Source organism: Silurus aristotelis, assembly GCF_946808225.1.
Source record: "Silurus aristotelis genome assembly, chromosome: 10".
NCBI lineage: Eukaryota > Metazoa > Chordata > Actinopteri > Siluriformes > Siluridae > Silurus > Silurus aristotelis.
The window spans coordinates 15737724-15755392 of NC_139583.1; the positions used below are offsets into that span (position 1 = coordinate 15737724).

A 17669-nucleotide genomic window follows, 5' to 3' on the forward strand; every position below is an offset into this window, starting at 1 on the left:
TATGCGCTCATGCTTTGTGTTCTGGCACAGCCATTGGGTGTGACATTGGGTTTAAGTTGCCCCGTCCTTATCCCGCCTCCAGTGCTCCAGCCCAACCACACTATTGCCCACATAATGAGCAGGTCGGGCTTTAATTTGCAGGTCTTGATGGAATCTGTGGCACTCTTGGGGAGAAAGTGCATAGTTTCTCGGGTAAACACAGGCGTTCGGGTGTAAAGAGGCCTCAATAAACAGGAAATGACTCAGGAAGGCGTTGCTCGGAAAAAGCGAGCAAAAGCCACTCTTGCCGACCCACCCACAGTCTTATGGGCAAGCCAAGCACCTTAGAAGTTGTTAACAGCAAACCATTAGTGGACATTGCCAACTGCCAGAAGCAGCGTTTTCATATTTCTTTATGTGCAGGGTGTGTGCGTGTGCATATGTCTTACAAAATTGCATTCAGTTTAACTCTGGTAAAGCAGCAGGAATATGTCTTTTACAGCACAGTCACAATAAGAGCAGCTTATGAGCCTTAAAGCTTGTGAGAATATGAAGAACTGTATGTGCCACAGTGCAGTGCGGAATTCATATAAGCATAGCATATAACTGTTTCCATACAGTGGGTTCTGAATACAAGCATGATAAATGCATAAATTATGAAAAGAGTGTCACCCTTCTGCTACGTACCCACCTACCTGAGAATGACAGCTAAATCACACACACACACACACACACACACACACACACACACACACACACACACACACACACACACACACACACACACACACACACACACACACACTTATACACATAGACATTGCATAATTCCTTGAACAACATAACAATAACACCAGAAAGTTAATGTAACGAAAAGTGTATATTGAATAGGAAAGTATATTGATCATAACACATAATTGTGTTATTTTCTAAACCCTGGGCGCACACATTTCACACATGCACAAAAGAAAACATCTTTTCCATGTTATAAGATCAATACAAATGTACTTGTTTCTCTTAGAATAATCTATTTTATGCCCAAATAAGCATTAGTGGCCAGATATGACAATCCATTATTTTAGCACTTGACATGCTCTGTGAGTGGCAAGTGTGCTGGAAGAAACTCAAAGCAGCATCCAAATGGCTGCGCTGTGGGACCTTCTTATGTGAGGCCGCCATCCAGCTGGGTGGCTTATGTTAACTGAAAAATAATGAAAAATGTATTGAAATACACACACACACACAAACACACACACACACACACACACACACACACACACACACACACACACACACACACATATTAAGCAGGAATATGAGTGTGTATGTGAGATATAGACAGAGTATAAAAGAAACATGATTTGACTTCTCCAGAACTAAATGGTTTAAAAGTACAGTGTAAGAATTTACTATATTCTCTAGAGTGGCTAATGCAGTGTCCATGAAGCAAGCATCACAGTAATAAACATATTTATTCACTGAACATCTGGCTAACATCTCATTTTTTTCCCCCATTAAAAATTTAACCAATAGAAGCTAACCGTACTCTCTACCTGTACATTTACAAGGTAGACTAACTCAAAAAATACAAATAAAATGAATAAATACATCTGTATGTATGTGTTTGTGTGTGTGTGTGTGTGTTTGTGTGTGTCTAATAAAGTGGCCAGTTAGCATTGCTCCTAAGCTTGATACACGTATACCAGTGCACCAGTGCCTTCTCCTTCATATCATTGTACTGAGAATCTAGCACCCAGATGATAATGGTCAGTGGTGGTGGTGTGATGATCCCCTTTCATTAATGGATGGGTAAAGGGACTGGCAGCTTGAGATGTAGCAGTCAGTAACTATAGACCAACAAATAACATCATCTGTCCATAGGGTCCGTGTCGATATTGCGGTTGTAAACAAACACTGATAGTTTATTCCGAATTGACAGATAATCTATTTTACAAAGATACGAATATGATACAGTCTGTGATTTTCTTCAGATTTTCTGGAATATAAGAAACTAAATATTATCAAATGGCTATTGTTGTCAGCTATAAACAATCATTAAATGATAAACAGTGCTATTAAAACCGAAAGATTGACAGGAGCCCTGTTATTAGCCCTTAGGTGCATAACTAAAGGGTTTACAAATAATAAAAAAAAATCCTTCCAGTACACACACAATATAGATATGCATGTTTAGACACTAAATATATAGATATAGTATGTAAGCATTGTATATAGGTAGGTATAAATAGAAAATGAATTGTGTGCATGTGTTCTTTGCATCCTCAGAACAGTATCTCTGCATAAACCTCTACAGTCTTTGTGTTTGCATGTGCCTGTGTGCATTGTATGTGAATTTTCCAATTTTATTTCAGAAATTAAGAACCAAAGGCCATAGTGACTGTGCCAGTCCTGATCCTGATGACTGTTTTGGCCATAGTCCCCTCATGGATGACCGTTTGGGCAAACTAAATGAAGAGAGTGATTTAATATACAAGCGCTCTGGTGTAAGTACTGCTTTCTCTTCTGCAGTTTTTTGTTGATCCCTGTTTCTATGTTGATATTTACTGCAGGCCTTAAACAAGAAAGAACACAGAGGCTGCGATAGCCCGGACCCTGATGCCTCATATGTCCTCACACCCCACACAGAAGAAAAATATAAAAAAATTAATGAGGAGTTTGATAATATGATGCGAAATCATAAAATCGTAAGTAAATGTGATATTTTTGCTTGGCTTTGTGGCAGAAAGGATGCTCCCTCCCTAATTTTCTTTTTTTTTTTTTTTTTTTTCCTCCCTCATCACTCCACCCTACAACCTCTGTCCGCAATTTTGATGCAGTCCTTTTTAGTATTAACCTTTCACATTTTTTTAGTTGAAAGTGTATTTTGTTTTCCTATGTTCATTATTTTATTCTAAACTGTTTTTAAACACCCCGATAAGATCACATTGTTTGGATAGGGTGTCACCCTTTTGGAAAGCTCCACTGCAGAGCTATTGCCACAATATTAGGCTTTGGCATAATCAAACAGTTAATCGAATTGTAGCCGAATGCCTTATATAAAGAGTTTTTTTGTTTATCTACAGAGACAGCTTTACACTTCCATCGGATGTCTCCTTTACTTCACTGTATTAGCACGGCTATAGACAGATATGAAGGCTGTAGTGATTGATGCATGCTATTTGCCGGATGTTTGCATTCTTATAGCGCTGGAAATTGAATCCTTTTGCTCCAGACCTGCGTTATACCTGAGTCATGTGTAAAAGACAAGGAGAACTTGAACATGCTCTTTCTCTGCTTCATGTTCTCTCATTAAAAGGTCCATTTCTTGACTTGCCAATTTTTTGGTCTTCGAAAGGCATCAATCGCTCCCCCAATCAGCCTGCTTCCTCTAAGTCTGCACTTTTTTATACAACCTGAAGACATTTTACCTTTTTTTTTTTCTTGATACAATGGTGATCTTATTGAGAGTGGTGACCATAACATTTTGAGACGCTGAGAAGACAAGCCACCTCCACTGTCCAATCTGCACATGAACAAAGCACCACTTCTTTGTGCCATTAACTCACTAATAATATCACTAACGTGCTCACTGTAGTGTGCTTCCAATGGAGTGGTTTCACTTTCACTACTCACACTGACCCACCCAGAATTCACTGAGGTTAATCAGCACTGCACTGCCCTTCTATATTATGCTTTATTTATATTATATATACAGTATGATATGTACTCATTTGTTCACCTTATTGCAACAGAAAGGAGAAGTAGCTTGGTTTTTGTACAGTGTACTAATCATTTGTAATTCTTGTAAGCAGTATATACTATACTATAGGTAGAAATCTGATCCCACAAATTGTTGCTCTTAAAAAAAAAAAAAAAAAAAAAAAAAAAAAAAAAAAAGATATTTGTTTTTATTAGAGTGCAGTGCTGACTATTGCGATGCTGGAATGGTAATGTCTTACTGATATATGCATGCTAATCTGTGTATACATTATCTCTACGTTCTTATGCGTGTTGACCGGTCTATGTGCACAGTGCAAAAACAGTGCTATAACAGACAGTTGTTTATTACACCAGATAGCTGAAGGTGATCCTGAGATTTTCCTCCCGAGATTACCTTTTTTTCCCATTGTGCTATCCATCTTCTGGTTTACCCCATTGTTTGTAAAAAAAGCACTAAAGGCCAGAAGTCGTCTTTCACTCCTGATATAGGCCTGGAGATATGTATGCGTTCACACACAATGTTAATATGAATATTAACTGGATAATGAATCAAATCTGCCTCAATGTCATTATGGATTATGATTTTAAACTATTCACAATGCTCACATATTTTATGCTTGTGTTTGATAAGTTCCCTGCAGAAAAAACACAAACCCTATATATATATATATATATATGTGTGTGTGTGTGTGTGTGTGTGTGTGTGTGTGTGTGTGTGTGTGTGTGTGTGTTTCTTTGTGTGCATTGCTTCTTCTCCCTACAGCCAACAGCTTTGCCACAGCAGAACTTCTCCATGCATGTGGCTGTGCCGGTGTCAAACCCAAACTCCATGGGCTATAACCCCGGGGGCATTCTGAGTAGCCAGGGCCTTTCAGCTGCTGCCACAGCCTCACTAAGCGAAGCCACCATGCTGTCCCCTCCCCAGACCTCTCTTCAAAGAAATGTGGTGCCTGCCGGCGCCCCCCACAGGCCTCCCAGCACGGGCAGCGCTGGTCAGTAGAGCGTTACCTCACACCTTAGGGGTCTAACTGCAAAAAGATGTTATTTCATATTTACATTACTGCTGCTATATTAACTCCTCATACGTCTTTCTGCTTTGAGGGATGAACCTGTGGAGAGGTTTAAAGATTGGGGTGGGGATGGGAGAAAAAGATATGATTTTACATGAAAATGGTCTACTTAACAACTGCTGGTGGGAACCAAAATTCTCATTAATGGGTGAGCAAATAATGCTCTGATCTATAAATAATATGTGATTTTATTTGTACAAAAAAAAAGTTTATTTGACATTTTTATTTTAAGGTTTTACTTAAGCATGCTGGTCTGTTTACACTTTGGTAAATAGTTTTTTTGTGGTAGCAGCAGTGATATTTAGCTCTCGCAAGTGTGAAGAGACTCTTTCGTTTCTTAGTCTGTCCGCCTCTCTCATCTCATCACCTATACACTTTGCTCACATAGATAAGGTTATATTGCTAATACTGCTGTCCTCCATCAAACCCATTGTGGTTGTAACCTTATAGAATACTTGGAACTAGCTGAGTCTCTGGTATAACAATAGTATAGATGACCTGCATTCTGTAAACCAGAGTCCGTGCCACTGGACTGTCATATCTCTGTGATGCGTAACTGCATAGTTTCTCATAGAAACTGCAGAGATACAGCAGCAATCTACAGATTAGCACCAGAATCGCTAAGCAAAGAATGACAATATATATTCAAAAGATGATTTGGTGTGTTTGAGGTTGGACAATTCCTTTATAATAAAGCACATTAAAGCATGGAGTGTGTGCCGCTACAGCTTATGAGAGTAATGTAATGTAATTGTTTGAGTTTGGTGAATACATTTTTGCAGGCTTCTCAGTGCTTCACTTCACAGCTTTTTTTAGTATTGGAAATGCCGCACTGCTTTATTATGCGTGTGTGTTCAGTGTGGAGGGACAGAGCGAAAGCATGATTAAAAGTGCATGCAGGGGAAGTTGGCCTACGTTGCAGTGTTGCAGAACACTACTGAGGTGTTGCCGCAAAGCCCCATACCCTGACCACAGCTTTGGCCATGCGCTTCTTTATACTCCACATGCATATGGTAAACACTTCCTGTCAGCCAACACCTGCATTTGTGTCTGAAAGTTTCATTTTGCCTTTTAGAATTAATATTAAGTAACTATGGCAAAGTACTTTTTATTCTTTTTTATTTATTGAACAACAAACTTGTATAGCATAGCAATTTATTTTAAATATAATCACAAAAAAACTACCTGTTAATAATTAATAATTAAAAAACAATTTATAACAAAATATTTATATATATATATATATATATATATATATATATATATATATATATATATATATATATATATATATATATATATATATATATAATAGAGTGCATAAGTCTTTTGCACCATGCTGTTTATATTGAGATACATATTGTGATCCAGTATTTTGTCATTTCACCCACAACTACATAAATATACACTGTTATTACTGTTTAACTGTGCAATAACAACTACAACAAAGGTTGTTGTTTTTTTTAACAACACACGGGCAATAACAATAATTTTAAACCGTTCAATATTACCTATGTGCAATATGTCTGTTAGCGTAACTACTTACTCTTCTTTTTGTATTTATACATTGTGTTGTGTATATACTGTATACTGTATTACGTCTCTATTCTATTATATATTTGCATATTTCTTTTTCTTTGCCTCTGTAACAGAGAAATTTCCCCACTGTTGGACGAATAAAGGTAAATATTATCTTATCTTATCTAATATGAAACCAATACACCAATATAATATATAGATTTAACACATAAAGTGAAATCAGAAGTTTCACTATTATTTAGTATTAAATGGTGTTGCTTATGGAAACAGTGCTTACGGAAAGCTAAAATCAGCAATTCATGCTTGATATTTTCAGCATGGCTCTTTGCAGATGAAAAACTTCCTGGCAGTTGGCAGTTACTGCTAGTTGCACATGATAACTATTGTAAATTGTTAGATGTTGTATTTAACTTCATAATAATGTGAATTGTGACAAATATATAATGAAGTGAAATTGAGAAGTAAAATTATGTTGTAACATGTAGTCTGAAGAATTAACTCCCAGCATTAGACTTGTTGTTAGCCAGTGTTTTATATACGGTTTGTGCAAAGGGTGAATATTTCACTATGTCAATTAGTCAGTGTGCTGGTACAGCACATGTAAGAGTTAAGATAAGATAAGATAAGATAAGATATACCTTTATTCATCCCACAGTGGGCAAATTTCTCTGTTACAGCAGCAACAAAAAAGAAATGTGCAAATATGAAACATAATACAGTATATACACAACAAAATCTATAAATACAAAAGAAGAAAAAAATAAAATGCACCTCTGAGAATAATCACAATAGGACCAGTAATACTAACCTGAGCAACACTGTATGAAAGCTAGTACTCATTATTAGTGATATTATATAATATGCATTTGCTGGAACTGTACCTTTTAAACGGTTAATCACACAGCTTTTTCCAAATCAGCAGAAGGGTACAGCAGTGTAGTAGTATTTTATACAGCTGGTTTTAGGCTTCTCTGTTATATGTGAAATGAAATACAGTAGTGCTCGCTTTTCTCCTGCTTCTGCTGATATTTGGGAATTTAGGTCATGTGCACTCAGTTTTGTTATGAGCTTGTGATTGATAGTAAGGAGACTTTGTCCTTTATGAGGACAATAGAAGGAGGTTTCAGGGAATTGTTTCTAAAGCATCTTGCTCAGACTGCATTAATGCCTTGTTCAAGTCAAAGAAAGCTCAAAAGGGTAAATGAGGGCTAGTGACCATCATCGTATTTACATAAGTCTACCTGGCATTCTGGAGAGTATTAGCAGCTGGTTGGCCACTTGGTGTGCAATAGATTTTAATGGGTTGTAAAAGATAACGGCAAGCTGTTGAGTGTCAAAAAGCGAAGTCTCACCAGTCAGGTGTGTCCACTTGTCCAGTTGTGTTTTCAACAGAGTGAAGATAAACAGTGGAATACTCAAAAAGTGGTGACAGCTGCTAGCGTCCCTCTGCCCTGCTGCTTGTGTGTACACACACTCTGTTGAAGGACACACACAAGGTCATGTGTCCAACTGTTCCACTGTGACAGTTACAAATAGTAGGATCGGCTGTCTCAGTGACAATGTTGTTGCATGGCTGCCTTCTTTCCCCCCTATTCCACCAGAGATCATTTTTTGCTTATGTTATATATTGTCACTCCATTGTGTGGCCTTATTGAAGTCCATGTTTCTTCTTACATAAAGGCACGTCTGTGTACGTTATCATGACTATATCAAATTGGAGTACTTGGTAAACGCAGCATTTTGAGCAGCTCAGCATTTTGTATGTCTTTACACCTGGAATGCTTGAACAGTTTATTCCGATAGAGACAGGCAAATGAACTAGCTGTTTTATTTTGAGGCCCCCCCCCCCCCCCCCCCCTCCCTTTTTTTTTATTTATTTTTTTTATTTTTTTGCTCCCTCCCTCTTGGAGTTTTCTTTCTCCTATTGACATGTGCATCTGTTTTTCCCAGTACTGCAGCAGTCCTTATATGGCTGGCGCAGGCTTGCAAGATAACCTAACCCAAGCATTTGGGCCATGACATCCCTCTAAGTCCTCTGTGCACAATGATCAGACTGGCTATCATAAGCACTTGGAGTACGTGACTGGCAGAGACAGGTGGCTTTTTACCGTCTGCCCGGGTTTTTGTGTGTGTGTGTGTGTGTGTGTGTGTGTGTGTGCGCGCGCACGCACGCACGTGCGTATACGCTGTATAGCGTGTTACTGCATGCTGAGCCTGAGTGTGTTAGGGTTGGATACCCGCATGTGATGATGAGGAGTGACATCTATATGCAGCGTAGTGATTATCGCATTTAGCCATGCACAGACTGAAGCTCTGTGTGTGTGTGTGTGTGTGTGTGTGTGTGTGTGTGTGTGTGTGTGTGTGTGTGTGTTGCTTTACTGATCATTAAGTGTCAAAGCTTTTTACTATATTACTTTTAAGTCAGGCCGGCTAATATGATGATTACAATATCAATGTGATTATGAATTATGTTGCATTAGTCCAATCAATCATCCCACTCCAGTAACCACTTTATTCTGGCCACAGTGTTTTTGGAGCCTCTCTTGTGAAAGGCTATGTAAGGGACACAGAGCAGCAAACACACACACACACACACACACACACACACACACACACACACACACACACTCACATGCTCATTCACACCATTTAGCATAACCTATTTACCTACCAGCATGTTGTTTTGGTGAACCTGATGGAAGCACATGCAGAGAAGTGCAACGCATAACCCACACTCAGCTTTGAAACTGGACCATGAGAAGCTGATTTCTGGAGCTGAAAATGTTTTTCAGTGTAGATTATTTATATTCTTCAAATAAAATTGTATTTTATTTTTTCAATAAAAATTTTTATTTTGCTTGTAAACCTGCCTATTGCGATGCCTTCAAGCATTGTGATAAATTTTGTGACAGTATTACCCACTTCTACTTAACGGATGCTTTCTCGTTGACCCAATTCCAGTGATACGGCAGTGCAAAAGTGTAGTCTTGATTAATCAGCCATTGCGTTAACAAAGATTACTCATCTGAGATGAGAGCGTATACTAGTGCAGTATCTCTTAGCGAGAGTCTGGGCCTCTTTTAATCATTAGTGTACTGCTTATTAAGTGCAGCCATTGCAGGGTGTGGTGAGGAACTTGTGCCTATACTGTAGCTCTTAGCCTTCTCACTCTCTGGCAGCTCAATTCAGCTGTTGTTTGTTTCCTGAACTACGGCCCGTAAAGAAAAAAAAAGTCCAATAAAACGACCATTCCACACATACCCCAGTTTGTTATTTTTTTGAGCCACAGGTATCTTGGGAGTAGTGACATTTCAAAGCAGCAGTTCTGGTTACACCACTGGAAATATACACTGCTGGAAGTGCTGGAAAACACTCTGAAGAGTTAACTCAATTGATGGCAAACATACTTCCCACTGCAAAGGTCCCTTTGCTCTTTTCTGTTTTAAAATAGAACTTATAAAGTTGCAATGCTTTTGTTAGATTGAAAGCGCATCTACATTCCCCCCCTTTCATTCGAGCTTGATTTGTCCTGCTTTTTTCAGTATTTTGGTGCATTACTTAACCATGTGTACAGTTGCCAGAGGACAGGGTGACTCATCACATCTCTGGAACAAAATGGCTTACTTTTTTTTGCATTTAGTTCTCCTGCTGCTGCAAAGCGCTGGAGTTCCACACTCTGCTCTTCCATTTGCATTTCACATTTTATGTGTGCGGAAAAGAACAGATGGCTTTATGCCAGTTGTCTACATTTTCTTTCGTTCTTTTTTTAATTGGCACACCAAATTTTCACGTGAAGCAGTAAAAATCTCATCACACATGGTGGAGCGAGCTGTTCCAAACATAGCTTGAGAGAAAATACTGTTCTCCTTACAAGGATTACATTACAATACCCAACTAATCCATTTAACATAGATGGATTCAGGAGTGCCTTTAAAGGCAGCTTACACACTCATGTCAAATTTTTTCAAATGAATTATTTGCTAAAAATTAGATAAAAAAAGATTATATAACTTTAAATTGTTCTCATTAGCATGCATGTATTGTTTTTCACATTGGAATCTTAGGGGACACTATTTCTTTCTGGGCAAACTATTAGTCTGGTTTAACTACTACTACAGGAAGGAATCAGTGGCACATCATATGTACAAAGACAAGAACCAGAATCACAGATTGAATGCCTCTCAAAATAAGACAGCTGCTCATTTGGACTGGCTGTGCTTTGCCTGCATGGCACTGCCAATATATACATTTCCTCAGTGTCTGGTTACAGACAGTTCTCTCTGGATGCTGACCAGATCTTTTTTTTTTTCTCCTCCTCTAAGCCCAGCTGACTGTGCAGTAGATGCTGCTGTCTATTTTAACTGAATGATTGCTTATACTACAAAGAGGAATGAATTCTAAGTCAGCTTATGTGGAGTTAAATCAGATTTACCAGAACCTGAACCTGAATTAATGGTGCTTAAAATATGCAGCTGAAAGATTTTGCCTGCAGATTTTAGTTATTTATATCTTGAACTATTATTAGGTTTTTATCAGCTGTTCATGTCCAAGTAAGTCACAGCATAATAGGGAAAGTAGAAATGAAAAAAGTGCTTTTTCAATCAAATTTTTTCTTCTTGACCTTGATTTTAAAGACTACGTGTAATCAAATGTATAATAGCGCCAGTAAAATAAATGAGATGACTTCAGAATCACAATCGTTTTATTTGACACACACACACACACACACACACACACACACACACACACACACACACACACACACACACACACACACACATACAATTATCTTGTATTAATATGTAGATATTGCACCCAGTATGCAAATATTACACTTTCAAAGTTACACCACATGTTTTATTCATGCATGTTTTATTCTTTAAAATGTCATGATTTCAGAAATCTTGACCGGCAAGTGCATGCTGCCAAATGATGATTCAGGCCTCTCTGATTTGTGCTTACATCTTACATGATCCCAAAGATTTATAGTTTTATTTAGATTTGTGTGGATGTGTGCAAAGTGCATTTTTTTTTTAATAAAATCACATTAAAAGTCATTGAAAATGGTATAACATGCACTGGTTATTATATGTATCTTTGTATGACTATTAGGTTTCAGAATAATTGTTACAGCAGTCTAGCACTTTTTTCATTTGATCATTTGCCTTTAATACGGCTGCGAGCTGTGACCCATGAGTATAGACCAACTCTTACATAGATAATTTTAAGTTGCACATAAGTGTGATCGTGTGCAGAGAAGCAGTCATGCTCTAAATTGTTCCAAAAATATGCTGTGAGTGTTGTGATGAGCACCAGTTAGTGAGATAATATGATCTATGAGGCAATTTCATAATCGGCTTTAAACACTCCGTGCTTTGAAACTCTTTGGTATACCAGATAAAAGCCTTTAAGTATTTGCTCGGCTGTGCAGCATGCCCAGAAGCATAGCAGTTTCCCTGACTAATACAGAGGATTTCCAGGCTGTTAAAGAGCAATTATAAGGCCTGTTGGTTTGAGTTGTTGGAAGAAACTGTTTCTGTGCATGTCGTATCCTGTCATGAAGCCTGTAACCACCGTAGCCACTTTATCCAGTTTCCGAACCTAAACCTTTTTAACTCGCCTAGATGCCGTGAAGTATTTATTTTTGTGCTAGAAGACTCTCCAAGTAAAATATTAAATCGAATTTTCTTGGCGATTGTTGTCTGAGCTTTTTATTTTTTTTAAAGGCCTGCATTGTTCTCTTGTGCAGTTTCCTGAGCCAAAACAATACGTCTGCACCCACTAAGGAGGTACTTTTCAGCCTCATTAATTAAAACTATAATTAGAATTTGGTCTGTTTTCCACTTAATCTATTAGGAAGGCAAAGCTTTGATTCTGGCAATCCATTAAATTTTTCTCACTGGCTTCTCCCCCCATCCAACATGCTACACTTGCTTAAGGTAATGATAGCTCAGTAGCAGTCAGGCCTCATCTAGCGCCTTGTGGTGCTTTCTGGAGAAATGGCAATTTTTGTTTTTTTGCTTTCAAAAGAAAACAAAGTGTTCATGTTTGTAAAGCCAAGCCGTTACATAAGTGTGTTCCCAAAGGATGTTGCATTTTTCAGAGCTGCAAGAGGCTTTGTTTGACTACGTGCAACCGAATAATGCAGCCCCGTGTTCTGTGTTCATTTTTGGGCAATTTTGTACTGGGTCCAATCGATGGGATGGAATCCAGCACGAATCAAACATAAACTTTTCTTTCTAACAGACATGTATGAAATAACTTCATAGTACTTATTCACAGTTAATGCTTAGAAAATTATAGGCAGTTAAAAAATTTAATGTAGTTTATTATATTTGTGCTTCAGTTAAATTGAAATTAAATAATGTTTATTGAAGTTTTTTGCACATTGGTCTGTTATAGAATAAAACGTTCAAAAAATCCATGTGAATAATACCTACATAATACAAATAATCATACACTTTATGCATAAATGTATTGTACATAACTGCCTTTATGTATATTTTATAGAATTGATATCCATTCTTGAATAGTGAACACACCAGTTGGGTTTTCTTTTTTTTCTTGATCATCCTCTTTAACAACACCGTGCCAGAGAAGGGTGTTGTTGTGTTTTTTATTTTTGTTTTGTTTTTTTATATTAACCTAAGTGTGAGTTTAACACCACACAACTATACAGGTTTGTTGCTCCTTTGTTGAGTTTCGGTTACTGTGCAAGGCAACACCTCCAAGTTTCAGAGCAGAACTTTTGGATTGCTTCAAGGCAATGATATCATAGAATAACCCTTTTTCTGATCTTTATCATAGCTGCCTTATGTTGCTGTGCCTTTTACAGTAAAAACACATCTTCCTTCCACTCTTCATCAGGTTTGCACAGACCCCTCCTACCAGCCACATGCACACTCCCTCTAGCACGTGCACTTTATATTTCCTGTTCAGAGTTTTAGATTGTTTACTAAAGGTTTTGTGAGTCCAGCAAGCTCTGCAGTGTGGCATGTCTTATTTATGTCAAGTGTATAATAAAAAAAACACTTTTATTTTGTTGTATAGCATTTTTGGTGAAGTGATAAAATGAAGCAGAATTCATATATCAGTGTTAAATAAAGCTTTGTGCGTGCATGCAGCCCCCCAGTAAAACTGTCCATTGACTCATTATTCATTCATTATTTGTGATTTGTGTATAAAGACACTTGTAAAAGAAACACGATTTCCTCATTATTTATCGATTCGTTTTGTACCATTTCTGATGCAGTCTTATGTCTTAAATGCTATCAGAAAAATAAATAAAATAAAAAAGCAAATCTAAGTTTAGACCTCCTGAAGTAAAATTCTTTTTACTTTGTTAAACTAAATTACTGGAATTATTTTCATTCATTCACAGTAAAATAGAAACTCATAATATTTATTTTATAGTTATATATTTATCAGAATAAATTAAGCTCAAGACAAAATGTTCTCTATATGGAATGTATGATAGGAGCACTAAGAACTCTAATCTGTTTGCCCGTTTTAGCTGTACACAGATCAGTATATGTTTTGTTTTGGGCAGTAAAGAGTTTTTTCAGGCAGCACATGATCAAACCTGTATTTATGCATATATACAGTTCAGTGCATCGCCTAAGTGGGTAACAGTAGATAAAGTTGTCATGTTCAAAAGCGTGATAAATCCTGAACTCTGGTCAGACAGCTCCATGTCTTTTCTCCACATGACACTCTCTCCTTCTGCCCCATAGCTGTCTCTCACAGCAAATCAGCGTGAGGGAGAGGACGGAGAAAAACCTCTGGAAATAGCGTCATGCTTTGCTAAGCATGCAAAATGCCAAGAGAGTGGAAATGAAATGATTCTTTGCCTATAATGGATTGCTCACATGTTTGCTTTAAGGGCCTGTTTTGTTTGGTTGCTGAGTTGAAACCAGCGAGGTTCTATGACCATATGATCACACACAACAGGAAAACAGTGCTTGTTCCCAGTTCACAAAGCAAGCGAGGCATGCACCGTCTCCACTGTGTACAGTGCACATGTGTGTTATTTTCAGTGACCAGTAGTAATTCCTGTGTTTGTTTGCCGGGATTGTACATCCGTGTGGCCAAGTGACCTGTGATTGTTGGAGAATAAGTCAAGCGGTTGTGCGAAGGAAACTCCAACAATGTGGGCCAGCAGATGGTAGAAAGACAGCTTTGTAATAAGCTGATGTTCACACAGGGAGCTGGAAAATCTAGCAATGAATATATGGATGGCCATGACGTCAAGCATAAAGATGCGGTCACAATAGGAAACTTGTTTTCTCATCAGGAACTACAATTTTGAACTGGTTTTATTATTGTTTGTTTTTATTTTTGCTAGGCAGGATCCTGTGTAGTGTAGTATGTTAAGCAGTGTCAAGGCTGGTACTTTGTAAAATATGTGTAAGTTTATATGATAAAGATTGCATAAGGGGTATAATTGAGTTAATTACATCAGATAAATAATCCATGTGCAGGATATTCCTTTCTTTTTTTATTCCAAAGTGTTATTAATATCAGGAGGACAGGGTGTTATTTAGAAATAGTAAAGTAGAACTTAATTTCTACCTGCAGTGAACCACTAGTAAAGCGTTCGACTTTTTTTTTTCCAAGTGGAGCTTTAATAGTTTTTTTATGGCATTAAGTGGTTGCGCTCAACTCTAACGACTTTAGCCATTCGCATCTTAAAAAGCTCAAGTCACACTACATTTGTTAAACCGAATTGCCTCCCTCACCCATGGAAGCACAAAGCCGGCTTTGATACGTTCACTCACTGAGAGAACCGAGGGCTCATCAGTTCTAAAACGCTCGTTTTATTTTTGTAAATGTGCGGGATAATTAAAGAGTCTATTATAACTTTCCCAGAGGGTTGGGAACGCTTAACGTTGCATGCCACTCTATGCCATGACTGCAGCTGTGTAATGGCATGTTGTCGACTCGGCTTGCGGCTGATGGGAATCGGATGATTGGAAAAACGTCCCATGATGCGCTACATCTTGGTGTGTCTCCACAGGAAACGGCTTTGTGAACCCCAGGGGCTCACCAGGACTCCTGGGTACCAGCAGTGGGAATGGACTGGGAAAAGTTATGCCCACGAAATCACCACCTCCGCCGGGGGGAAACATGGTTATGGGGAACCGGAAGCCAGACCTGAGAGTGGTCATACCGCCATCCAGTAAGGGAATGATGCCTCCATTGGTGAGTATGAAGAACATAGTTATTTCTCTTAATCTCTGGTCTAAATGTTATACAGGACAAAGAAATACACACACACACACACACACACACACACACACACACACACACACACGGCTGTTTTGTAGTTTTACCTTTTGTTTTTTTTTTATTTTTGACAATGAAGCTCTGTCGAACTCTGTGTACTGTCCCTTTTACTACTGTGAATGAAGTTCACACTGCATCTGTGTATACCAGAAGAAAATTGGGGGCATAGATTCAAGAGAAGCAGCAGAGTGGAATGTCTCGGAGGCCCAGGTGCCATCACACTCTCTCAATTATTTATATAGAAATTAAAGGACCTCTCTAATGATTATAATTAAGGCCCTGACAGTTCAGACCATATTCAACACCTGAGGCAATGCTAGCCTGTCGCTTTCATAAATCACTGCAAAGGGAAAGGGAAAAAGAGAAAATGGAGGGAAAAAAGCTATCCAGAATTGGCCTGCGATGTGCTGGTTTCAGCCTTGCGTGCCACTCAGCTTAGAGTTCTTACAGAGTTGTTTGGGAAATATGGCCAAGGTTACATTGGGTCATTCTTGCGCACTGGCTGCTCTGTGTAAAGTGAGTATGTGTGTGTTTTTGCTTTCCAGCATTTGGAAATAGTGGACTTTGTATATGAATCAAAATAGCATCTACATTCCAGGCTGGTGATATTAGCAGCCTGGTGGATTAAGTGGTTAAGAGTGTGGATAGTAGAGTACACGTGTGTGTGTGTGTGCGTATAAGGATTGAGGACTCCCCCTCTGTGTGCTTCAGACAGACAGGCTAATGCAGGGGCAGGCGGTGTGCCCTGCAGACAGCCTGTCATTAGGATATAATGGCATTAAATTAATCACATCCCTAGTGTGACAGAGTGGGGATGAAGGCTTAATCAGAAGCCCAGAGTGCGAGCCAGATAATATCTTGTCGCCCTTGTCGTGTCTCCTCAATGTTATTGATTGAGTGTTAAGACAGTTGTGACCTGGGCACAAATGGAAAACCAGGCACAACTGTATCTCCAGCGAGTAAAGGCAAATCTCTATCTATTTATTTCAATCTCCATGTAATGAACAGCTCTCATTTCAAAGGTACATGTAAGTTAATGATACTTGTGCAGCCTATTAGATGAGGTTGGAAGGAGAAAATAGATGTAGAAATAAATATAAATAGACGTCTGTACTAATGAGCAACCAACATATATTTCACTACTTTGTACTGACCTACAGATTTTTACACCTTTAACACTTTGTGTCTTTCCCACTTTATTATCAAACTTATGATAGAGCAGTAATAGCAGTGTTCTCATGTGTTAAACCAAAGCCGTTTAGCTTCTAATTTTATGAGCCATCTCTTTTCTGCAGGATTACTACAGTACATCTTCAGCCCAGTGTGTTTTGTTACCCCCCTGTGGTGTCACTTTTCCCCCATCCCCTCCAGTAAGATCTAGTAATGTAAAAGGAGGGATGTATAAAGGAGACGTGAAGGATTTCGTGTAGTTTTTGGCTTCAGTGGCCACCTTACTGATAAGTCTCACATAAAAGGTTAAGCACATCTTAGTAGTGAGGTCAAGTCCCTGAGAGAGCATTGCTTGAGCATTTAAAGACCAGCTTTAGTACATTGTTCTACACCAATTAAGGCAGCTGTAATCCTAATGTGGGCTTCATTTTAATTTATTTCAATTAGAGAGCTCTTGTGTGCAAACAAATTGGAACAGGAATGTGGTTTAGTTTAGGATACATTTCACTAGAGTGTGCAGGTCATTTGACTAGTGGACAACTATACAGGTAACTTGAGTATTGTCATTTAAAGGATTTAAATGAGTTTATTCTATAGTTTGTACTTGGGGGAGGGTGGGATAGAAAAAAGCACAGGTGTTAATCTACACTCATACAGTACTCGATTTTTTTCTGTTTGGAACAGTCAGAGGAGGAGGAGATGGAGTTGGTGAGTTGCATGGTTTGCCTGGATGAAGATTTGTCAGCCCTCACTTTATAAACTAGCAAAGCGGCTCATTATGGCTTTCTAGAAAGACATGACTAATATGAGTGCACTTGCTTGAGCTGGATGGCGGTTAAACTTGGCTAGGCTGAGTTCTGGATATGTTTACCAGTGTGTTATGCGAAGACAGTCTGGTTTCAGCAT

The 17669-nt window shown here is 38.4% G+C and overlaps 1 protein-coding gene across 5 annotated transcripts in view; it reads left to right on the forward strand.

Moving 5' to 3' along the window:
- Window positions 1–17669, forward strand: part of mef2aa (myocyte enhancer factor 2aa) — an 84013-nt gene that overhangs the window by 59745 nt on the left and 6599 nt on the right. For 2 of the 5 annotated variants that reach the window (XM_083552710.1, XM_083552711.1), the window contains exons 5-10: window positions 2352–2483; window positions 2550–2684; window positions 4463–4691; window positions 6422–6451; window positions 15325–15509; window positions 17448–17471. In XM_083552710.1, the coding sequence (XP_083408836.1) occupies window positions 2352–2483; window positions 2550–2684; window positions 4463–4691; window positions 6422–6451; window positions 15325–15509; window positions 17448–17471 (735 nt within the window). The remainder of the gene's footprint in view (window positions 1–2351; window positions 2484–2549; window positions 2685–4462; window positions 4692–6421; window positions 6452–15324; window positions 15510–17447; window positions 17472–17669) is intronic. The other 3 variants (XM_083552712.1, XM_083552713.1, XM_083552714.1) reach the window with 3 other exon arrangements.